Here is a 25,230-nt window from a genome sequence, read left to right as displayed (position 1 = left end):
AAGGGCTGCTGCGGGCCCCGGGCGGCGCGCGGCCGTGCCGGCTGAGCTGGGCGCGCGCGAGGCCGTCGCCCGTTTGCCCGGCTGCGGGCGGAGCCGCCTCCCGCTTGCTGCTGGGTTTTTTGTCATGAATATGGGTTTGGATTCCCGCCCATGTCCCGTCGGTGGCAGCACGGAAAAGCCTTAAAGGTGTGCGGTCTGCGGGTAGTGCTGCTCCCTCTGTACAGGCTGGCGTTAGGAAGAGTGGCGCCGCCTGCCTGCTGGCAGCGCTAGGGAGCGTTATGTTTAACACCGGTGAGAGGTGGTGGGAGCAAAGACCTCGGGCTGTAATTCTAAACGGGCTATGCGGGAGTAGACACAGAGAAACCTTTTCAGGATATTGAGTCACCCATACGTGTGGTAGTAGAAATGTGCTAGTATGCAATTTTAAATAGATACTGTGATTGTTTTTCCAGAAAGGTTAAAAACGTGCAACTGATACTTTAGGAAATGGAAGAGACATCGGATAGTTGCCTTGAACTTGTTATAACGGAAAGGTCAGGTGCAGAGCAGCCACCTGCATCCTCAGAAGGAAGAGCAGTCGAGGAGGCCAGGAACCGGGACCCTGGGAACGGGGACCCCGCACAGAAGCCTCTGCTTTCAGAAGCTACAGGCACGGCCCAGTCGGAGGAGGGCTGCGGGCAGCAGTCTTCTCTGGAGCAGTCAGCTCTGAAGGAACAGGAGCAGCAGTCAAGTTTAGCGCAGTGGGAGTTACCCAGCGAAGGACTAGGCAATCAAGAAGTGATCAGAAAAAACGAGCAAGATGTATTTGAGCCAGATGCCCCATTCAGCACATCACCTGAGAGTACATCTCCTGTAACAAAAGAGAATTATTCCACTTTACTTGAATTAAGAAATTCAGAAAGGGAAGAACAAACATCTCAAAACTCAGTACTATCAGAGAATATAGCAAGCAGGACAGTGACAGGTAACAAAGTTATTAAAATGTTGGACATCGATGCTTTAAAGATTTTTTTTTTCTTCAGCTTGATTATGGCTTCTTATATTCCCCCCCCCCCCCGTTCATGGTTTTTGGTCTTGAAGTGTCTTTTAAAATTCTTATATAAAGCATGCTCAAAAAGGTGAAGAAGGTATTCTTTATCTCAAAATGCAGTAGCAATTTATGAACTAATACAGCATTTTATAGTGGTCTTCATTTTCAGAAACATGAATATGTATATGTCTTTTGTACACACATTTGAAAAACAGCAGTGCATAATTCATGAGTACATGGGCTACTGTTTAGACTAGACCACAGCAATCACTTTACTATTTTGCATCTCTTAGATTCCCCTGTCACCTGCCACCCTTCCATTCTTCATGCCTTTCTCCAGCAGTCCCTGAAACACTCTGTCATTTCCTGCATTTGTTCCTCTCCATTCTGGGTGTCCTGTGTTACTTTCTCTTCAGAATTCAGTGCCCCGTTTCTTCGGTCTTCAGACAGTAGCACATCCCGTTCAGCAGGCGAGCACAGTGAGTGACCCTTTGGAGTATGGAGCTGCTGACCACCTTCCTCTTGGCCGGGCTGCCTTCAGATGCTCTCATTGTCAGTAGCCGGTGATCGCTTCCTGGGAAGGGCCCTGTACCAAAGCCAGATAGACTCTTAGCTCTAAATCAAAACCAAGTAGTTTCTGGAGCTCTGAGTTAAGTAGATCTGGTTCAGAATGTAGTCTTTGAATAAACAGCATGTCAAGTATTGTATGAAAGACATCAATGATTCAGCTGCTGTATATTTGGTCTAAACTGGAGCAGGTTTAGTAGGTTGTGGTATGAATGACTTTTTATGTGGTGACAGTATTATGTTAGATAGCTCTTTAAAAGTGTTTCAGCTTTCAAGTAGACCGTCTTTCCAGCTCAAAAATCTATGATTATTCTGTGTTGCAGTGTTTCAATAAAATCATCTCAGGGTTAACTTGAGTTATTTTATTTATTTGTTTGAAAGGCATATAGGAATTAATTTTGATTTTATTTTTAGGAAGTATGATTGAGGATGATGAAGCTCTTGGGAAGACTAGGGCTGACTTTGAAACTATCCAGTCTGAGAAGTTATGTCTTGATCAGAAATATTTTCCTGGGAAAGCAGTTCAACAGGATTACCACATGCCTGATGTCATAACTGTCAGAGTACAAAGAGGTAAATGCTGGTTTTATATGAGTATCATGTGTAATCATACTCTACTCTCAATCTGTTACTAAAAGGAACAATATCCTGGAATTTCCATTTTAACAGATTCTGATTCATTCCAAGATGTGATTGTTAAAATTGAAAGACCTACCTTTCGTAAACCATTTCTGGGTGGATTTAAGAACAGGATAACAGGAGTTGAATTTCATAATGCAGGATCACAAACGATACGCAAAAAGCAACCTGACAAAGGAATTCAGCTATTTTGTAGGGAAACACAGGTAATGGCTTTGTAGTGTGTTTTTAGAATGCTGTTTTTGCCAAACAAAATAGAATGTTGACACAGTTATTTCCCATAGGAATGAGGAAGTAGATCAGCGATAAGTGTGCAACTGAAAGTATTTAGTGGATGAATGTCATCAATCTTGTGATTTTTGTTATAAATAGCCAATTTTGCCCCTTACTGTCATGAAGAAAAAAAATCATCTCATTATATCTTGTTATAATCTGACATGCATTTTTTCCTCAGACGGCTTTTGAAATAAATAAGACACAACAAACAAAAAATACAACATCAACACAGATGGCTAAAGTTGGCCTGTATGTGTCAAACATGACTGACAAGCTAATAAATCCTGGGAAGTATCTTACAGCCAAAGAATACCATGAACGTAGACTTGAAGCAGTAAGTTCTCATCTGTTTGAAACTGTTTCTGTAAAATGAAGTATTACAAAGGTTATCTAAATATTTAATAAGTGTTCAGAGTGTTCAAAGAGTGAATTTAACAGTGCGCTGCAAAATGTCTGCTTAACGTTCACCTTTTGTAATCTTTCAGATATGGGGGAAACGGGTGTCTGCTCACTTATAATATTAGTGTTTTTAATGACTTTTGAGACCTTGTGGTTTTTTAAACGTTTAATAATTGTGATTTTACTGATTTCTGACTTACAGTGACAGTTAAGCTTCCGTATAGAGCATTAGGGATTAAAATAGGCTTGTCCCTATGGCATTCTCAAGACCTCTTTAGAAAGACCTAAGGTACAGAGTAGATATAAGGAAGAAATTTTTTATGATGATGGTGTGTGATGGTTTTAAGCCCTGTGGGGACCGGAGACCGTGTTGCTGTTGTCCCTCCTCAACCCACAGCTGGTCAGGCTGGAAGTGAGGCACAAACCCCGGGTTAAAATAAGAAGAAATTTAATACAACAGTGTAATAAGCAATCCGAACAACAACAGTAGCAATGATGACAACAATAAACAGCAATAACAGTGAACAAGACAAAAGATATACAGAGAAATACCGCAATGGTTACAGACAGCTCGCTCGCGATGCTCCCTGCGACCAAAGCCACAAAGGAAAAAGTTCCCGCCTGCCACGCTGGACATGACAGCATGGTATGAATAACCCAGCTGGAGATCCCTTCCTCCTTCTGGGGAAACTTAACCCTATCCTAGCTGAACCAGGACATGGTGGTAAAACACTGTAACAGGTTGCCCAGAGACATGGTAGATGCCCCATCCCTGGAAACATTCAAGGTCAGGTTGGACAGGGCTCAGCAACCCACTCTAGTTGTCCCAGCTCATTGCAGAGGGGTTGGACTAGATCACCTTTAAAGGTCCCTTCCAACCCAAACTATTCTGATTCTGTGATTCTACATGCTTAATGTATGGCCTCAAATGGATAAAGTATTGGGTTAAGATTTAGGAGACCTGAATTCAGCTTATGGGTTTTGTGGTTTTTGGCTTTGTTTGGTTTTTTTAACAGGCCTGATAGGTTACTTTTGGCATACTGCTCTGTTCTGGATTGTGTTCAAGCTCCTCCTTTGCCATTAAGGTAGAACGTGACTCTTCAAACACATACAACAGGCCTGTGGAGTTCTTTGGTGCACTGAGTCGCCTCATGCAGGCGATTCTGATGACAGATTCTGTATAGTCATTGTACAGAAGATGCCATTTAGGTGTTCCAAATTGCTTTTTGAAAACCATGTATTCAGTGACTGCACGCCTAAGTACACCCAGCATCATTTACTGCTTTGTAAATGGTCTAGTTATTAATTTGATTACTTAAAGTAGTTTGAATGTAATTAAATGGAGAGACAGTTGTTCCCCGTGTGTCCAAGGATAATTGTATTGACATGGTTGACATTATTCTGGGTAGAAGTCTTCTGTAAGAACTTGCTTGGTCAGCATGAGCTGATGGCAATAAGGGTCTTGTAGAAGTGAAACCCAAATAGGTAGCCATTTCCTCAGGCCTGCCAATATGTTTTACTCTGATCATTACTGCCACTTACTGAAATCCATAATGTATCTGCAGGTAATCTATAATGCACAGTAGAGAGACATCAGCTTGGTGTTGGTTCAAGTGAATGGATTTGCACAATGCAGTGTAGCTGAAGATGTATTCAAGAGAAATGTTAGGTTAAGATATCTCTCGAGACAGTATAACTATATTAGTGTGGGTTTGTATTTGACAGCCTTCGATGCTGAACAATGCTTATTAGCTCATGGTATCGACCTGGCTAAACTACTTGTGGTACAAGTGCTAACTCAGCTGGCAGAAGCTCAGGCTTGTGCATTGTGCACCTGTAGCTTAGTATAGACATTTCCCTAGTCTTTAACGGCCACAGCTTTGGAAGGCGGATTTTTAAATTTGTTTTTTTAGGTTCAGTCATAACAGCATTGGTAATTTCACTTTCATTATTTGTTTACAAATAAAATGCAGTTGATTTTGTGTGGATGTGTGTTGATTTTTGTATTGAGAAATTTAAAAGAAATTTTGCAAATGGGATTGGGAATCTAGACACTGTATAAATGGATAGTAAAATGAGAACCTCTCCCCACAAGGCTGAAAACAATAAAAACAATACATGACAAAAGGTGTTTTTTAAGGAGAGATTTGAAAAAGGAAAAAAAAAAGTAATTGCAGTTTATATGTTATCTTGATTACTTGAACCTACTTTCTCCACTGTACTCACTGATTAACTCCTGCAGTTACCTGAATAAGTAAGCATACTAGTGTTTAGACTAACAGTACAGTACTGAATGTACAGTACTAACAGTACTGACTGGTTTTGTAACATTTAAATTAGTTTGAGTACCATATAACTCTTAGAAAATGTGCTAGAAAAGATAACTGTTAAGAAAAAAACCCTATTCTGTATTGTTATGAATTCATGATTCTTTGGTATTATATCACATATAGGTAATAGTATTACAGACGTATTTCCGTCGTTGGCATGCTATAAATGTAGTAAAAAATCTGAGGGAAGAAAAAAGGTTAAGGCTGTCATGGGAAGCACAGGAAGAAGTACGGAGAAAAAAAGAGAAAGATGAAAAACTGAGAAGGGAACAGGAACGAAGACTGAACCCTAAAACAAGAGAAGACTTTGAGCTACTGTACCATGCTTTAGAATGTAAGTTTTTTCTTAAAGGGATACTCTTAAATGAGCAGTACAGTTTGTTTAAAACAAACTCTTCTGGTTTTGACATGTTTTTATAGCTACTTCCTTGATTTTTTTTTTTTTACTTACATGGAATTTCTTTCATTTTTAAAGAATTATTTGACTTTCATATATTTCTGGAAGCAGAAAAGGCCTTGACACTGTGTAAGCACTGTTTAGCAATAACTAAAACATCCCTATGTTATCCACACTGTTTTCATCACAAATCTAGAACACAGCACTACACAAGCTACTGTGAAGAAAATGAACTCCATACCAGCCAAAACCGTCACACCTTTTTAGGAAATAATCTGCTTGTAGAATAGTGCTATTTGGCAGGGGGTTTTGTGAGGGTTTTTTTTTTCATTCATCTCTAGTGTTCAGGCAGGCTAGAGTAATAGGAACTGTTTTTTTGGATCAGACTTCCTTTTATCTTTTACTCTACATTTAGGATGCTGAAAATAACACCATGAAGAAATTACTACTAAGATCCATCTTTCGTCATTTAATATAGACATTTCTTTATAACGGATTAAATTTTTGGCCAGAATTTTACAATACATGACTGAAGTTATTCCTTTTGTCCTAGTCTTCTTCTCCTTCTGATTTTTCTTTGCTCTAATTTATTCCATGTTTCACAAAACGCTGTGGTCGAAATTCTAAAATCTGTTAGGTATCCTACAAGGTGTCTTGAAAGACTTACTTTTCCTGTTGGAGTGGATGTTGTCTCATATAGGCAAGTATCTCTAAACTTCCCTGGAAAAATAAGGTGAATACTACAGATATTTGACATAACTTACAGGAGAATAATGTTGCAAATGTAACAAAAACCTAGAAAATGTCCTTTTGGAAAAACAAAGTAATAGAAAGCAGTGGACTTGTACCAGCATATAATGTAATTGCAAGAGTTCTTTTTTAAATGTCTCCTTTCAAACAAGATGCTTGCATTGTAGCTCGTAGCGACTCATATCTTATCCAAGGCTACAGTGCTTGCTTATGGTATAACTTTTTGTCAATTTGGACATTACTGTCCCTATAGCAGAATTGGCCTAATGCATTACCTGCTTTATTACAAAGCCACATGACCTACCTTAAACTATTCCAGCTATTTCTTCCATCATAAACTGAGCATAAATTTGGTAATGTGTGTTATTCATAGAGCTTAGGATCATGATTCAAGAATTCCCAAGTTATACCCTAATCTTTTAATGCTCTCATACTTTGTGTGGCATAGTTTATCTGAATGTATAAATGACTTACAAATACTACTGTTTGTGGCAAATGTAAAAATTATTACTGCTCTTAAACCTTAGAATTCTGGAAATAGTATCTTCATGACATTTGTGGTTTGTTAGGGGTTGTTTTTCCCACCCCATTTTTCTTCATAGGTGGTTAGCTTTTCACTCGGCAAGAGTCAAGCCCTGTTGAAGGTGTCTTACTAGGTAATCAAAAGCCAAGGTACTCAAGTAACAATTTTTTCCTCCCTACTTATGGCAAGTGCTATTATTTGGTATCTGATTTCCTGCAATATTTTCTTTAAAAAACTGCTTCCTAGCTAATGTGTATCAAATGTATGATCCACTTTTTTTTTTTTTAAGTGTAATGACTCTTATTTGCAATAGAAATAACAAAGCAGACAAAGCTGTGAATGAGTGCTGATATTCCCAATATTTTCAGATTTAAAATTTGTGGTTATTTACATGTCTTTTTTGCTTAATTTAATGTCATTGGATTCACAAATGAAACTTTCAGCTTTGCATACTCAGGAATTTAATATCTAGGCAACCTGAAAAAGCATGTGCCACTTCAAAACTGGAACAGAACAAACCCTAGTATGTGAAAGTTGTTCTTAACATTTTGTTAAAAATAATGGTCTGCTATCAGTCTTTTTGGTTTGTGTTTTGTTTACTGGTGTTGAGTTGCTTCTCTACATGGAGACTTGTAGTCATACTGTTTATTTTAATAGAGCTTAGTGGTTCTAGGAAGTTGTGGTTTTTTCTACCTGCATCTGAAACTACTTTTACATTCTTGTAGTGTCAACAGTCTATACGAGCTAAATCATTGTGACAGTAATAGAATGAGACTTGTCCTCTAGAGATATGTGAAGGTTATTGCTCCTGATCACAACAGGGGGATACTATTACAGGGTCAACCAGTACATGTAATTCCTGTTGGTACAAAAACTTGCCTGTTGACTGTATGGTGTAAAAGAGATCTATCTATATATTCAGTGTGTCTGCATATAGACACCTTCATTATTTATTTGAAAAGCATGAACTTCTTTGTTTTATAAAAAATGAAATAAAAATAATGAGTAAAAGATCTGTAAAACACGATCTAAGAGAAATGTTTTTAACTTGATTGCATGTACACGGTGAATCAGGAGGTGAGTATTGATGATAACTGACAGCATCTTCATTTCTGTAAGTACAAAATTGCTTACAGTATTTATTAGCTCTACCTTTGAAATTGCTGCCCCCTTCAGGCATATAAAGCTTCGTGTAAATTAATTCTATGCAGTGCTTTTGTTTGCTGAAATGGCTTTATTTAAAAATATATCTCTGGGTACTGAGAACTTGTCAAACAGCTGTCATATTAATACCAAATCTTGGAGAGCCTTAAGGAAATTAATTTAAATGTTTTTAAATGGAAAACGTAAGGAAGAACATGCAGAAAATAAACCTTCCTCCTTTCTCTCCTCCTGCCTCTAATCTTACCTGATACAGGATGTTATAGACTTTTTCAGTAAGTGTGCATCACTTACTGGATTGTTTTTTACATTGGATTTTGCTTTTGCATAACTGTTCTGGAGCAATAACAACACTTTGGGAGATTATTCAGGAATGTTGAAGTGTTGGATTTTATAAAATTCCCTGCAAAACTCCAGATATTTGAAATGGAACAGACTCTTCAGAAAAGCCAAGAATTGTTACAGTGTATGCAAAGGATTCAGTAAACACAGTTTGATTTTGCTAACAGATTTCTGTAAGGGCATATAGTCTGTGTACTAGTACTTACAGTAAAAATATGAATACTACAAAATAAACCCTGATAGAAACACATCTGTATGTTTCTGTCATTAAGTAGTCTAACTTGTAAGTGCGGCATGTACCTGTGTTTTTGTGATTTGACCCTAAGAGTCAGAAGGCCATATTCTTACACGGTGTATACTGATTCACCTGCTGCTGTCATTATCTTGTGGTTTGCATGCCACTTCCATTTGAAGGGTTCTGCTGTAGAAGAGGAAAGGGAGAGTAAAGCAACATCTGTCTAATTATTAATGTGCATCCTTCTGCCTTAGATGGCAAAAGATGATACCACTCAAATATTTAGTAAGACCTGGAGTGCTAAACATGACTGTCAGTCAAGTTTTATCTCAGTTTTGGAGGACTTCAAACTTCTTTAGGTTTTACTGATTTACGCAGGGAGAAGCAGTGATATTGTCAGCACTAAATACTAGTGGTACTACAGTAAGATGTTGTCCTTAATCTGTTGAGAAGATCTCCATGGTATCTCTTCTTGTGACTTTGATGAGCAATTGTTTGAAAAGTTCCTATTGCTCATATCTTTTGGAGCTGTTTTAGTCTGAAACAGTTATTTTAGATGCAAAATCGTGAAGAAATCCATTTCATCGCATGTTTCCACAGGAGCTAAATTCTTTTTTTCACATAGAGCTCCTTTTTATCCTAACCCATCTTTGAGTTTGTAGTATGAATTGGCAGTTTGAAATGGTTGTACACACACATGCTCTCACAGAACATCTGTATAATTTGCATTCATTTCTGGGCCATTTTGCGTGTATTAAAACTATGCCTAATGATCAGTTCCCTAACACAGAAACTGGCTTTTAATGAATATTGAAAATTAGCTATTCCTTGAATATGAAAGTAGAAGTTTCACTGGAAAACATCTTGTAAAAATACCCAAAATATTTGTATCTGTAGTATGGAGGCAGGAGGAGACTGAATGGATTAATACAACTCTTACTGGAGCTGAAAGAAAGGCAGCATTTTGTGGACTTCTGGAAAAAGAGGCACAGCTGATTGCTGCCATTGGGAGACACAAACTAAATGCAGATGAGGAGAATCAACAAAAAGCAATACTGCACTTTCTGAATAAGGTCAGTGATGTAATTTAAGATGAACATAAAGAATATCAGAGTAACTTTTGTAACTTTGTTAATCCTGTGAATGCTAATGTTATAAATATCCAGATTATCTAGTTGTTCATGTCAGTGCAGTTCAGTACGTTTACTTTTCCAAGCTGAGAATTTCTTAGCCCCGTGACCGATTGAAGGACTAACCTTGCATCACTAATACTGTTAACTACCTATGTCTATGGTAAATCTCAGGTGTGTATATATAATATAAAACAATAGAACTGAGTGGATGAATTTTGTATTATTTAACAATTCTGCATAAAGAACGTGATTCTGATTGATTCTGATCTAAAGTGATTCTGATGGCACTCAACAACATTAAAGGCTCAAATTCTAACAATTCAGAATGGTTATCTGAGGTTATAAAGCATTAGGATATTGCATACCATTCTATATTTTGTATTGTGTTCATTGCAATGATGTAGGAATTCATGCATGAAACTATGCTCTTTCCTAATCTGGTTTTGAAACTTTAAAAATCTGCTTATTAGCTTCTCTTTCAAAAACACTCAGTTTCACTAATCAAAACTAATGACTAAGTGATTTTCCTTCTGGTATGTCCTGTTCATTGTTCGCTATAGTGCAAAGTTCGCTATTTCATTTAAACGTAAATGCAGATGTTTAAGCAAGTATTTGCAAAATTAAACTTTAACCCTCCAGAATAGATTAATTGATTCTTTCTTTTCTTCTTCCCTGAGAAATATTATCCTTCAGAAACTAGATTTGTTATTTGTTTCCCCATTGAGCACAGGCCTGGTCATCATATGTCTGTCTTTAAAGAAAGCATTTACTCTGTTTTCATGTACAAGATAGAAACCCAGAAGAGCTCTGACTGAATCTTATATAATATTGAACACAGTTATTAATTCACTAGTTTCAGTTGCATTAGAACTTGAGATTTTATTCTTGAATAATTTTGAGGATGAAATTTAACACAAGTGTTCTTCAGGCTTTTATCTATAAAACAAAGATGAGCATTCATATACAAAGATGATATAAAATGGCATTAGATACAATGGCACCTTGATGTACAATACAAAAAAGACCGTTTCAGGTAGGTGTCCCAGCAGTCCACCCCCTCAGAAAAAAGAAACAGTTCATTTTCTGGCTGTTTTCATAGTATGTGACATAACTATGAAACAAAATACTGCAACAGAAATAGGTTTTTTACTTTTTTTTTTTTTTTTTTAAACTTTTTTTTTTTTTTTTTTTTAAATTTTGACTATTTAGTGCTCAAAAAGTAAAAATGGCTGTTTTGGCCAAAAGATACTTTTTTTCATTCTTTTTGTTACTGATGTTTGGGAACTGGGCTGTAAAAAGTGATTTGATAAAATCTACTACCTTTCTTCATTACAAACAAATTACTTATCTGAAATGTTGGTGGCAGTATTACCAGGTTTATTGCTGTGATGTTACTGCTTTCAAGAGTGAAAAAAACCAGAAAACTACATATTTTGGAATGATATCAAAACCTTGAATCATGTTAAATGTTTGCTTTTGCTATTTACAGTCTATTCTGTTATCTTCTTAGAAAAAGAAGCCTGGAACAGTGAAAGTAAATATATTTATCTCTCAACTGAGTCTCTATCTTTATTTTTCCTTTAAGGACTGCTTTTCACTGTCCTAACCTATATAGATTACTTCCAGTATATATTATCACAAGTTATACAGTTTTCTTACCTTTAGGAATCAGAGGCAAAATATTCTTCAGTACCAGAATTCTTAGAGACAATTGATGTTTGGAGATTCAGGAGGCACAGGAGAGACAAGAGATGCTCTCTTTTTCCAAACAGTAGACGTTTTTCTGCAGCACCTTACTACTAATTTATTTATACATATTTTAAATGTTTGAATTATGTTTTTCATTAAAGAGACTAGTTTCTTTTTAATTTGAAAATCTAGTGAGCTTCTGAACTAGTGCAACTTTTTCTTTTCATGTTTTTTTATCATGTCCGCTATAGGATTTTGAGTGTTGTACTAAATTGTTGACATAGATAACAGCCTAACTTAGAGGTAAAGAAAATAACCATTTTCTGCATTTCTTAAAAAATAAATGTATTTTTGGAAGTCTCAAATGGTTTGTTATGACTATAACAATGCAATACTTTAAACTGTAGTATGAAATTTATTGTTGGAGTGCTAGATTATAGCTTATTCAATTATTTCTTGAACTTTTAGATGACAATGTTAATCTGGACACTTGCCAGTTAAAGTTGAAATAACATCTTTCACATCTGAATACTTCAAGCATTTCACTTCGCTTCTGTAGCCAATGTGATATTAAACTTGCTTCTCCATGGAAACCTTCGTTCCCTTCTTTGCTGCTTAAAGCATATTCCTCCTCATGCATGTGTGCTTTTACAGTGGTTGCTACTGGTTGTATGTTTGCTACATTCTGGGGGGTACTTTTTTTATGCTGAGCTCATTCTTCTTCAGCATTTGTATTTTGAAGAGGAACTACTTGATTAAGCTTTTATACAGCAATAATGGTTTTTTAAAGGATTTTGTGTAGTTATTAACTATCATTCAGTTCATACCTTTCATACTTTGTGCTATTTCTGCCCCCATCCTATGGATTTTTTTAACTTTTCTTACCTTTTTCTTTCTATGTCTGTGGTGGTGTGTTTCTCTCCTCAGGTGCTTTTCTTTGCTTTCATGCATTGGCAGCAGAGTGCAGTTGTAGTAGTTGCTCTCTGAAGTAATACAGATAACAGGATTATTGTAAATTCCACAGCACTGCCAGCAGACTAAAACGCAGGAAAAAGCTGGCAAAAAACCTTGAAGTTTTAGTTTTCTTGCATTAATTCTGAATATATGAAACTAGTCCTGAAATCAGAAAGCTGGTGATTCTTTCTGAAATACTGGAATTCTTTATATTGATGTCTTTTTTTTTTTTTTTTCCCCCCACTAAAAAGCTGCATAATTTCTAATTTATTTTATTTTATATAATACCCAGTTATGATGAGGTTGTAATATAAAATACAGAAGTTACAGATACGATGTCTTGCTTTGAATAATTTAGACGTTATCATAATATAGTTTGACTGTATTAACAGTCATTTGCAGAGTGGAATACCAAGACTGCTAGGTCATATATGGCTTGTTGCAAATTTATCAGAAGAACCTAGTTTTAATAACCATTTCCTAGGGTAAACTCTGTCCATTGATTCTCCCTCACATAAGCAAATTACCTTTCTGTCTTATCATAAAAGTGATTTCACTGAAGAGAATCAAATGTAGGTACAGTCTACCATACAAAGGAGGGCGTTACACTTTCTAAATTGGTGGGGTTTTTTTCTCTTTGCTTGTTTTTTTTTTTTTTGGTTTGGTTTGATTTTTTAGAATTTCTAGTACCATACAAAGATAGTGAAACAAAGTCATGAAGTTATAGCAGAATGATCCATTTTCATGACAGAGAGAAAATCACCTCTCTAATTTTGCAGAAGTTCGAAGTTTTCACTGAGGAATTAAGAGTTTTATTTTTTCTAATGTCTCGTTTTGATATTGCATTTCTTAATCAGTTTTGGCTCTCAACTGTGACCTCTGATTAGCAATTCCTCCTTTAATTAGAGTTCCACCCCCACTGATAATGTAATTAAACGTCAGTTATTCAGTGTTAAATCCTTTTTTTCAATTATTTTGTCCTTCTTTTGCTTGCCTAACTTTGCAATTTATTTATTTAAAAGTGAGGAGTGCTCTATTTTGATTGTGGTAGTGACTAATCCTATCTGTTCTAACTATCTAATATTCTTGGTATTTTTATGACTTATCACCATAGCAAGTCTGTATATTCGGACAAAATAATGATTACGTCAATGCTGGAGTCATATCCAGAAAAATACTAGGCATGTGAATGCTGCATGAAGTGTTGCTGTAGTTAACTCGCACTGAGACTGCAAAGTTCACAAGTGCTTGTGAACACTCAAGTTGCAAATACAGTGAAAGAGAATAATTAATACACAGAATGAGTATCTTTCTATTTGATTTAGATACCTGCCTCCCTATATAACAGTGTGATTTGCAGCCAAACCCAGCCCTCTTGAAGGAGAAGAATGGTTGGACTTTTTGAACTGAGTGGGGCAGCTGAGACCGTGTACTTTCTCACTGTGTATAAAAGTTAAAGATGTGCAGAGAGACAGTTGAAGTAGTAGGCATATGGTATGTGGCTAAGTTAGCAAACAAGAAGCTAGGTGAATTATCCAATAAGCTGTAAATTCATACTTTGCCTTAGTCAGCTTTAACAAAGTCTATGCCTTCTATCCATCTGTATAACTAGCACAAATAGAACAGTTCCCTGGAGATATTTTGTACCGCAGTAGACTCTGAGGCCTTAAATTTGCTGTCTTTACACTGTCAACAGTCCCATTGATTTTTACTGATAGTTTAGAGGGATTTATGACTACAAGATGAAATACAGAGCAAATGTATTCTAACACTACTGTCAGTAAATTCACTTTAAAGAAGTAGAGCATATCCCTGTAGGAGAATATTATTTACTTTTAATATACCGTAAGTCAAAATTTTCATGTCCTGCAACTTTAAACAAAGTGTGCAATTGAATACTTGCTCTGGTGGAAAAGGTACTGTATAAATATTGACAATAGAATTAGCCTTTTGTATTAGTCAAGCATTAATGTTAAGTCCCTATTTGCTCTGTTGAAACTTGATGTAATATAATGCACTTGTTCAGCTGGTGATCAGATTATAATAGCTCAGAGTTATACAAATTGTTTCTGAAGTGTGCACAACCTAAGAGATGGAAAGCATATGATGGAAAAATCACTGAAATGGATACACAGTACACACTCCATGCCAGAGAACTATTTGAAATCTACCGCAGCATTAGCATGAACAACATCCCAAAAGATGAGAGAATAGATGTGCTGTTAACACTCAGACGTACAGTGAAGGTATGTTTTATTTTTCTATTTATGTTTAGTTTGAAGCTGTACTTCCTAAAGATACAGTCACTTAATTATGTTGACACATAAGCAATCCTTCTGGCAGACAGGTGCCAGGGTGATCAGCTGGCAGCAAGAGAAAGCCTAATATACCACCTGGCATAAGAGTGTAATTTACATTCTAGTTAGATATACTCTAAATTCGTATTTCACTTTGTGATGGGCACATTTTTCTTCAAGTTGTGTTAGAATTTTAACTCCATGGTTTTAGACTTTTTTTGTGTACTAATAAAGAATACAATTTTAGTACTTAAGTACTTAACTTTAGTAGTTAAGTTTAGCTTAACATTTATAACAACTTGATAAAAACCTTGGCAGAGATTTAAGTGGCTATTACTATTTCTTCTTCTCAGTTCTTTGGAATGTCTGTTTAGAACCTAATCTCTCTGTTGGTTTGAGTTACCAGTTTTATGGGTAGCAAATACTCACTTTTAATAATTTTTTACTTTGCCTCTCAGTCCCTACTCTCATTGCTGCTGCCAGTGTTCCTAGTAAATTAGAAGCTGGTTGCATTTCTTGTAGTATTTCATATTTTATTTAATTATTTATTTATGCATGCATGTACAAAATAATAATATGAGTTTCACGGTACTTTCAGGATGATACTGTTGATGTCAAACTAGAATAGAATGCTGCTTCCTGGTCTTATTAAATAAACATCTTGCTGTTTACTTTGGTAGTACCAGAATTTGATCTAAAGCCAATATAGCACTGGGAGCACTGCTGGTTTATGAACTCCTACCTGTCTTGATACAAGTTGATATTGCTGTAGCAAACAAATTCTAGAATTCCTGTAAATTAGTGCACTATTTTAGGTGAGAAAACATTGAACTCATTTACCTCTTATCTGACTCTGAAAAATCTCCTCCTAAGCATTTGAACAATTGACTGATTTCCAAGCATACTCATAAAGCCCCTCCTGCCTTTCGTGTGGTGGGTTTTTTTATACGTTTGGGGGGTTTTTTAACCATCTACTTTGTATAGACATTACAGCTCCCATTGCATAGCCAAAGGAGGCTTCTTACAGAGGTAGTTCTTGGGGCTTTTGGAGACTGCAAATTTAGCATACATTGTGTGCCTCTGTTGAGCATTTTTTAATGCCTCCAGGTTTACAGTGCCTCACAGATTTAGTTATATATACAGGCCCCTTAAAGCAGAATCTGTTAGTGTTCTCAGCTTTGTAGTTTACGTTGATTTTCTTGAAGGTTGTTTTCCTAAGACGCTGCAGGGTTCTTCTATGAACATACTGTTACATGAACATACAGAGGTATGAATGATGATTGGTATTGAATCCATAGTTTGCTTTCATATCTGCATTAGAATTATTTTGTTTGTTTGCTTCCTTGTTGTGGTGTTTGTTTTCCTTTTACTTTGTGTTTTCTTTCAGGAACATGAATGTAAATTAACACAGGAAATAGTGGAATTAATTGACAGGGAAGTTGATCTTATGTCGAGAGAGGTGAAAGAATGCAACTTAGAAGGACTGAGGAAAAGAATTTGTACATTATTTCTTCAGTACATTAAAACTCCAAAGTTCAACCCTGGAGTTGCTAGGGTACTTAAGGTATTATTCTTATTTTGCAGTCTGACATAGTGGACATTGAACTAAGGTTGATGTAGAAGGGGAATGCAAAACAATGAAAGGTTTTTATTGTACATTTTGTTGTATAATTGCTGGAGTTGTTCCTCAAGAAGTAGAATGTAGCAAGTACACAGGCTTCACACAGATAAGCTTATATAGTCATATAGGAAGCACGGGGCATAGATGCGGGTATAAGAATCTGACAAGTGGCTGATAGCACTGAGAGAGCCCAGGAGCTCTATGTATGAAATAAAAGATCTGAGAATTATAAATGGTAGATTTTATGGGATGGTAGCAGCAAAATGTAATAGCAAATGGGGAACCAACAGAGAGGACAATTATCTTTTTTACCACCAGAGAAGGGGCAGCATACCATACATCCAGAAAGAAACAACATTGCCATTGTTAAAGTGATGTCTAATGAGTTTGCACCTAAGCAAGAACTGTTACGAGCTTCTGTTGTACAACCAGTTGCTACTTTGTGAGGAAGTTTAGCAAGGAAGTGGAGAAAGTGATAGACACCTCTCAAGTCACATGATTGTTTTCCTTTTCCAACTACATATTACAATTAAAAATATAATTCACTATTGTATGTTGCAGCTTTAGGCAGCAACATGTATTCTGCATCTGTCAGAAGAGGATTCCTCTTACAGTGGTTGATGGTATCTCAGGAGTAGAGAATCTGTCAGTAACTGTTAGTCGGATTTAGAACCAACTAACAGTTATTTTACACTACGTTTATGAACAGGGTTACCTAGATGTGCCATAGCAGAAACTGGAGATGGGAGATCTTTGTCTTCTGTACCTTTTGGTTAACTGTATGTTGAGTTGAAGGCTGAATTGCACCTATATTTGAATCTTGTAACCTTCTGTAGACCACAAAAAAGATGGCTGTTCATCAAGAGACAGTCAAAGTGACCAAATCCTCAGGCTACTTTCAAAAAAAGGCAGATGACCACAATAGGTAGCTGGATTATCAGACTACTCAGACTACCCAATTACAGACTTGGGCCCTGTGCACAGACTACATTATATTCTTTTGAGAACCCATGAAACAATGAGGAAGTCATTAGCAAGTTTAGTTTATTGTCTTCCCCTATATTGTTTTTGGACATGTGGTTCTGTTGATTTTATATTCTTATGCCAAAATATCCATATACCTATAATCTCAGGGTTTTATCTTTGACATAAAGGACAGATTCTATATGAAAAATTAAACGCAAAATAGTTAGTTTCGTTTCCTCTGTGTTACCATCTTTCCAGAATGGCTGACAATCTGCATAAATAAAAGCTTTTACATATTAGAATATTTGCAGGAATATATATTCCTGCAAATATTACTTGTATTCCAACTCTAGCTCTGTTGGAATACAAGTAATACAAAGATACTTGTGGTAAATTAACTTTTTTTTTTTTTTCTTTTAAATCTTTTAGGTTCCACCAGATCCCTTAAAGCTTTATAAAAATGTTAATTTCTGTCATAGTTGTGAAAATTACTTACCAGCTACTGAATTTCCTCTTCCTGCTAATTGCCGCACCATTGGCAGATGTCGCTTGTGTTGCAAACTTGATAATGAGGCTCGGCGACGAGATGCATTTTTGACATACAAACTTATTCTAGAAAATCTCAGAAAGTCTGAAGCTGATTATCAGGATGATGCTGAAATTGTTTACTTAGTTCAGGTACTGTCTGAAAGAGCACTGCTAATAATGGAAACCAATGGCTTTGACTATAATTTTTCCTTTTATTTTGTGTATGCTGTTGACAGGTTGAGAAATAGGCTAAAAGCTACAAAAACTTATTCCTGTGATACGGGACATTCCATACTGTAAAGAAGCAGCACTTAAACTCTTGAAGTATAGCTGTACTTTCAAAAGTGTTTACAAGCTATGCATTAAAAGAAGGTAGAAGTCTAGCTGACTGGTCAAAGAATCAGATGATCCAAATAATTCTTCTGGCTCTGCTATGGCCATCCTGTTGCTTAAAGACACTAGCATCATCAGTAAATCAACAATAACGCTTTTGTGACTATAATATTGTTCAATACATAATGCTAGTAAAACATTTTGAACCCCATTATTTGGACTGTTTTAGTAATATAACTAAATTGTTTTGTGTTCTCAGAAAGAAAAAAAATAAAAGAACTGAGGTTTTGACATTCCTATTCTATGTCAGTAGAATATCTGTATAGTTGGAATTTTTGCTTTTTTGCGTTTATTAGGAAAGGGATTCACTAAATATTTTAATCTTCTAAATTTTTTACCATCATCTGTAATCATCTGTAATCTTCTGCAATATTACTAAGTAGCTAATGTTTCTTAGTAATCATTACTGGTGCAACTCAGTTTAAAGCACTTCTTGCCTCTGTCTTCAGCAAATTCTCTCTTTTAGTTGTTATTATTTTGTCAGCAAAAGAATTTGACATCCAACATCCACTGGGAAAGTTTTAAATCTGAGGTAATTGCAAAGTGTTACTTATTGAAAATACTGAACAGCATAGATTTATTTGAACTTTCTGACATTCAGTAATAATCTCTACAGCATCAACATTCATAGAATAGATTTTGAACTATATTTTTGGTATGTCTGAAACAACAACCAAGCAAACAAAAGCCAGTCATGAATAACCCACTGCTATCAAAACAAGCCATGCTGTGGTTTAGCACTTTGCCCATGGCAGCTGTCAAAAGGAAGATTGGGATTCTTTAATTATCATGCCTGTATTAAGAAATATTCTCAAAGAACCTGGATTTTGTGATGTTGTTCATTTATATTGGTTTTCACTTAAGCTGAAAAGTTTTTTGTCTGTGTCTAACTTAGTTTATCTTAATATGTAAACATCCTCCAAAATCTTCTGGACCTCTCTCACTTCACATCACTTGTGAATGGCTGGTGGCCATTGATGCACTGAAACATGACTGCTGCTTAACTGCTTACGCCGAAAGCCCTCATTGCAGTTCCATTTGTGGTTGTACCACTACAACAGCTCTAGATACTGTGTCATTTTCATCCAAATTAACTTCTTTTCTTTAGAGCTGTAAATATCTAAACAACAGAGGTTTGTATCTTATTAATTTCCTTGGGTTTTCCCCTAACATTTCCTTAAATTATTAAATTTTTTCTGAGCTACTTGGGTTTTTTTTTCCTTCCCCTCACAACAACTGTCTGTCCCCTTGTGTACTTATATCTAGAAAACAGCTCTGGGCATCTAGAAATTACTTGGGCCCAATTAAAAGTCTTTTGGAGCAGCTGTGACAGCTTTATTCATTGTCCAGTGCAGTACCATTACTGACTCTGATTATATTGTCTGTGGATAGATGCAAGACTTTTGTGATAAAAGATTTTTCTTCAGATCTCTTGCATACTGATTCTGTGTTTGGGCTGACTACTTATATGAGTGCTGATAAGTTTTAAAAGGAAAAAACCCATTGGTGAGAGTTAAGGTAGTTCCAGTAAGTTCCACTTACTGCAGCTAAAAACCTTTTTTGTATCAAAATGAACTAGTTCAGCAAATATGTCAAGGCCTGAGGCTACCTTTTATTCTTTCAGAAAGTTTAACTATGCCATACTCTTTCCAATCGATAGTACATATATGGCTTTGATTTTTCTTGATGAGCAACTTCCCAATGGCAATGTCTTATTCATTTGTAGTTACAAATACACTTAACTCCTTTATCAGTGTGCTGCCTACCCTTGTTTCCCTGTCTCACCTGCTGAGCATTCAGTGCTTGCTCCCAATAATACTTGCTCCCAACCTGTCAGATGACAGTACTTGAAGGCCACTTCTGTTTCTTGTGAGCACAGAACAAATGCGGGGAGACATAATTTGAAATTAATTAACTCTAAAATTTCACAGCAAAATGCATGCCTACCTTTAGAAAGTGCAGTAGTATCTTAAATGAAACTCTTTCCCATAACCTGAGAAGTTTTAACATAGAACAAGCTTTTGCCTATTTTTCAGGCAGAAAAAAAATTGTAATTCAGGAAAAAGGAAGAGTAAAATTGTGGATCTGTTCTACATGGACCCTTATATGCCTCAGTATAGATAACTACTGAGATGTGTAGCTTAGCACAAAAATAGTAATACTTGCTACTATGTCTGCTTGCAAATTTCTGTCTTCTAAGAAGAAGATACAGAAGTTATTTGAAATTTTGTGAAAAGGAGGAAATACTGAAAATAGATGCCAGTTAGTGAAACCTAATAAAGGAAGCCCTGTAGTACCAGATTTAAGACCAGATGTAGGACAAGTCCTATGTTCTTGGAATCAGTAGTAGTTTATTACCAGTGGAGGGTCTAAGCCCAGCTTTTATCTTACATTTTCCCTGGCAAGAATTTACATGGGCTCCTGGATTTTGGAAGCAAGATGGATGAGAATACATGAGGCTGTATTTCACTAAAATGCTGGGTTGGTATAGTTTCATTCATCCTTTGTCAGAAATTTCATAAGCAACATGTAAACACCATTATTTAATTAATTAAGTCAAGATTTCTTTTTAGAGGAATGAGTTGTCTTCAAATGGCTAGCTTGGAGGAAAATCTATTTAAAAGTCTGTTGTTTACACATTCCTGTAGATAAAAATCTTCTAATAATTTTCCATGACGTACAGAGAATAACTAATACAGAGAAGAGGGAGAGTAACAGGAAAACTTGCCAAAGTTCAGTGGTAACTGCCATCCCAATTTTTTTTTTCTTTCATTCAAGAGGCTATGTTTATCAAGATTTAGCAGTGATTTCAGATGGCTAGTAGTAAAAGAAACAAATTAAGATTGAAATAAATTAACCTGAGACACAGGTTAAAAGTTAAAAAAGTAAACTATAGGTAGAACTAAAAAAAGGCCTTTCTGTACTGGAGAACCTTTACAAACAGACCTTCTATTATTTTTTGTTAATATTGTATTTTGTTAATATTATAGCATAGCTACCTGGTCTTATAATCTTATTTGGCAACAGTATCATGAGCACAATGAACTCTCCATATGTCAACAGCAGAGTGAGGGGAAGAAAGCAAAGCAGGCGGTGATTTGAGGTCTGTCACAGGTGGAAGTTTTTCTTGTCCTAATTTCTCACATTTTCTAGGTTATTCTGATTATATGTAAACTTTATGTAAGTTAGTAGTGTAATAACTCATTTGTTGAATAACATTAATTCTGAATCCCAGAATGAAATGGGGAAGTCATCTGAACAATGACAGAGATGGATTACTGTTATTAACCAGAAAGGTCTGAACAGGCTTAAGCATGCTGTATGAGGAAAAACATGAGATTTAAGAAGCTTTATAAGAGCAGTTAAGCAATGAGAATGTCAGTGGAAGATATGAATTGCCATTGGCAGAGACAATCGAAGTAAGAATGTAATATTTTAGACATGATACAAGAAAAATATAGTTAACAATTGCCACACCATACTAAGGGAAGATGTGTATGTATTGACATTCTTTAACCAAGTGATTATTTGACATATGCATAGAAAAGTTTTTTACTCAGAGCTTTATTTGCATTCTTTTATGCTTACAATGCTTTTGTTGTAGAATGAAACATGCTTCTTCCTTCTTAACCTTATTTTCCATTTAAGCTTCAAGATCTGCAGTACCTGATTGAAAACATATGGGGCTGTCGGTCAGCTCTCAGTGCTTGCGGTGACCTCTATGATTTGGTCATGGTCAGATGGGATAAGCACCATGAATGGTCTCCCTGGAACACTATTCTCCTCAGTAGAGACGAGGCAGATGCACATCTTAAACTGTGTAACATTCAAAAGGTAAAATTTGATGGGATTAATCTTTTACAATATTTATGTTATGTTTTAATAGAATCTTGTGACTAAAGATGTTTGGCCAAATTTAGTCCTTACACTCATCCATGCTTAAATTGGTGCATTGTGACTATTTAAATGATTACACCTGTACTATTAAATAAACCAGGCACTACTCCAGAGAGCAGCTGGCATGTACAACTTGCATCCATGTACCTGAACTCTGCCTTGCCATGATTCTCCCTCCCAAAATGTAAGAAGCTAAGTGGCCTTATCCATGCTGCTTACTGAGAACAGTGCCATGCCTATGCTACTCCCTCAGCTGAGATCAGACAAGAGCTGACCTGGATGAAAAACACATTAAAGACTAACCATATGACAGTTGTGTGCCTGTGCTCTTGCACATGCTCTGGCCTCATTAGTTTCTGGCCTTATAAATTTCTTATCAAATAACAGAATGGCTCTTTGTCTAGAACTTAAACAGTTGTCATAATAAAATTTGTCTCAATTAATTTTCTTACATAGATGTCATTTAAGTACCCTTGACAATGTAATCTTATAGTTTGCAATTAAGCAATAAAACCATAATTGCTGTTCTGAATTAAAAAGCTTAATAGTTTGTTAAAGAAATCATTAAAACACCACTCTCCCCAAATTCCATATCTAAACATGGTAGTCTGATAAATATTTCACTCCACCGGACAACATATGGTAGAGTATTTAGTTTTCTGAAGCGTGGGAGAATTCAATGAACTGTGTTTGTCCTGCAATTAGTAATGGATTATTAAGCCTTTCACCTCTCAGTTATTGATTTATGTAAGTAATGACCTGAGGTCATTGTTGTATGGTGTCCTTTTGTTCAGGGTGTTCTTAATTCAATTTCTAACACAAAATGTGTGCATTACAAATGCAACTTCAGCTGTTATGCATTGTTCTTCTTTTTGGAATTCTTAAGAGTATGTGATCACTAAACTGACAGAGCAAATGAATTGCTCTCATAATGAAAGGTTTGCTTTGGGGATGAAATATATCGGTCAGGGAATTTTAAAAGTAAAGGGAATTCTGCTATCCATGATACTTTTCATGCGTGTGCCCAACCTGTGTTTTCAAGCAGACACAGGTTTATGTGAGCATTACCTTTAAAAGGTAAAATCAGTTTCAAGCTGGAAATTCCTGTATTGACTCCCCTGTCTCTTTCAGTCAGCAAGGCTGTTCAGGCAGTCTGAATCTAGTGATGCTTCTCTGCATCCCCAAATGTATGTTAATAGAATTATGGCAGGCAGAGACTTTGATTATACAGTTTAACTTCATAAGTCTGGATGTCATAGTCAAAGAGCTGCCATTAACTTGATTAGGTCCAGAGCTTCAGTGGAGTTGAGAATTAGGCCAGAAGAGCATCAGGTAAGGTATGCAAGCCTACCTAAAAATCATAAGGTGTTTTCACTTATTCACTTAGCTCTACAAAAATAGAAGTGGAGCAGGTATAATGAGGAGTCACCTTTCTTCACTGGTAATGGCCAAACCCTTTTTTTTTTTTTCTTTTTTTTTTTTTTTTAAAAAAAAAAAAGAGCGTTAAATAAGGAAAATGAAGCAAAGTTAGAATGTCATACATTGAGTGATTGTTTCTCATTCACTGAAACAAAAAAAGGCCTCTCAAGCACTTTCCTTAATTGCATCTATTCATAACAATGACTATAGTGATAGCAAAGGGCTTTTTCAACTAAATATTATGGTTATTTATTGCATCATCTGAGCTACTACTAATCACTAGAAATTTAGCAAAGCATCACCACTGAACACAAAGGCTGACTGAAATGTGGCAAAATACTTGCTGCCATGATTATTTGTAAATAATCACTCTGATTCTTATCGAGGAAATTTCTTATAGTCATCACCTTGCAAATGTTGATATCTAAGCATTACCTTTTTTAATTTTCAAAAGTAAGTACAAATGTTCTCACCTGAAAATAAATAAGTTTTATCTTGAACAGATATAAAATGCTGGAAGTTCTTCTGTTTTCAAAAGGTGACTAATATTTCACAAAGTATGGTCAGTCATTTTCATTATTGGGCCGTAAGGTAGCAGTATAGAACTACAAAATATTCATTAGGTATCGTATATGAATAAATTATCTGGCTGAGTTTATTACAGGGTCACTATTTATGCTGTCTAAAATATGAAGCAACATGTAGATTGCTAGATATTTTAATTGTATTTAATGGGATTTGCATTTTTTTTCCTTTCAGGCTTATGAAGCAGCATTTATTCAAAGAATAAAACATAAGCATATTCAGGCAAAAACCTATTTTGCTCAGATTCCAGTGATGACATCAGTTTTCCATAGGAGTGACAATCAGGCTAATGAAAATTAATTTTTAATAGCTACACCTATTCCTACTGGTACAAAAACATAACTCTTAAGTGAAGTTAACTGAAGTTAAAGAAGCTAGCTGTATTATTGATTTCCTTCGTTTTAAGGAGATGTACTTTTTCATCAATACCTTGTTTTACACAGATCAAAATAAACTTCTGAGGATAAAATAGTTTGTTCTTGACTAGTCAATATAACTGCATTTCATGTTTTGTAACCTCATTATTTAAAAAGTACAATGCTGTTGATGGTCTTTGTAAATTCTAAATTTTCATAGCAATGACTTTCTTTCTGTTTATGCCTGTGTTGTTTGGAACATTCCATCTGTAGTATAATACTCCTGTTGGAGGAATGTAGATAATTCTTTGTCACCTTTTAATTAGAAAAATTTTACTATAACCATTGTATTAAATTTATTTCTCTCATCTTAAGCATATAAGGCAGAAAACCCCTCAAACCCTAAATTCCTACAGAACAGAATTGATATGCCCTTCCAAAAATAGTTGTTTTGCTTTGAAAATATTGGTGCAAAATAATAACTTCACATTTTATAGCTCATCTTTATGGTGATAGTGGAACTTCCAGCATGTAATTATTGTATCCAAGATCTTAAAATTATTGTAACTCAGACTTATAATTTGAAATGCAGAATGAAAACTGTTTTGAAGATGTTTATTTTTTGAGGAGCTTGTGTTATTTAAGGTAGAAGTCAATTCTCTCCATAACCTTAGTTATGTTTATGTTCGATTATAGTTACAGAGAAAAATATTATATGGTCTACATTCAATAAAGAATTACAA

At 35.7% G+C, this 25,230-nt stretch overlaps 1 protein-coding gene across 1 annotated transcript; it reads left to right on the top strand.

Moving 5' to 3' along the window:
- Positions 1 to 199: 199 nt before the first annotated feature.
- IQUB (IQ motif and ubiquitin domain containing) lies at positions 200 to 25,202 on the top strand. Its single transcript, XM_074903186.1, has 12 exons — positions 200 to 291; positions 453 to 964; positions 2,012 to 2,170; positions 2,267 to 2,442; positions 2,691 to 2,846; positions 5,365 to 5,575; positions 9,547 to 9,722; positions 14,501 to 14,671; positions 16,110 to 16,286; positions 17,739 to 17,987; positions 21,879 to 22,064; positions 24,306 to 25,202. Exons 2-12 carry the CDS (start codon positions 487 to 489, stop codon positions 24,429 to 24,431), a joined length of 2,265 nt encoding a protein of 754 aa, XP_074759287.1. The 5' UTR covers positions 200 to 291; positions 453 to 486; the 3' UTR covers positions 24,432 to 25,202.
- Positions 25,203 to 25,230: the final 28 nt, after the last annotated feature.

Source organism: Athene noctua, chromosome 3 (genome assembly GCF_965140245.1).
Source record: "Athene noctua chromosome 3, bAthNoc1.hap1.1, whole genome shotgun sequence".
NCBI classification, from domain to species: Eukaryota; Metazoa; Chordata; class Aves; order Strigiformes; family Strigidae; genus Athene; species Athene noctua.
This window is presented reverse-complemented; position numbering and strand designations above follow the sequence as displayed.

Bases quoted from the DNA above. Each gene is read 5' to 3' on its own strand.
- IQUB (XM_074903186.1), top strand. From the start codon at position 487: ATGGAAGAGACATCGGATAGTTGCCTTGAACTTGTTATAACGGAAAGG. The intron at 2,847-5,364 runs GTAAGTTCTCAT...TATCACATATAG, and splicing joins ATGAACGTAGACTTGAAGCA to GTAATAGTATTACAGACGTA. The intron at 5,576-9,546 runs GTAAGTTTTTTC...TTGTATCTGTAG, and splicing joins ACTGTACCATGCTTTAGAAT to TATGGAGGCAGGAGGAGACT.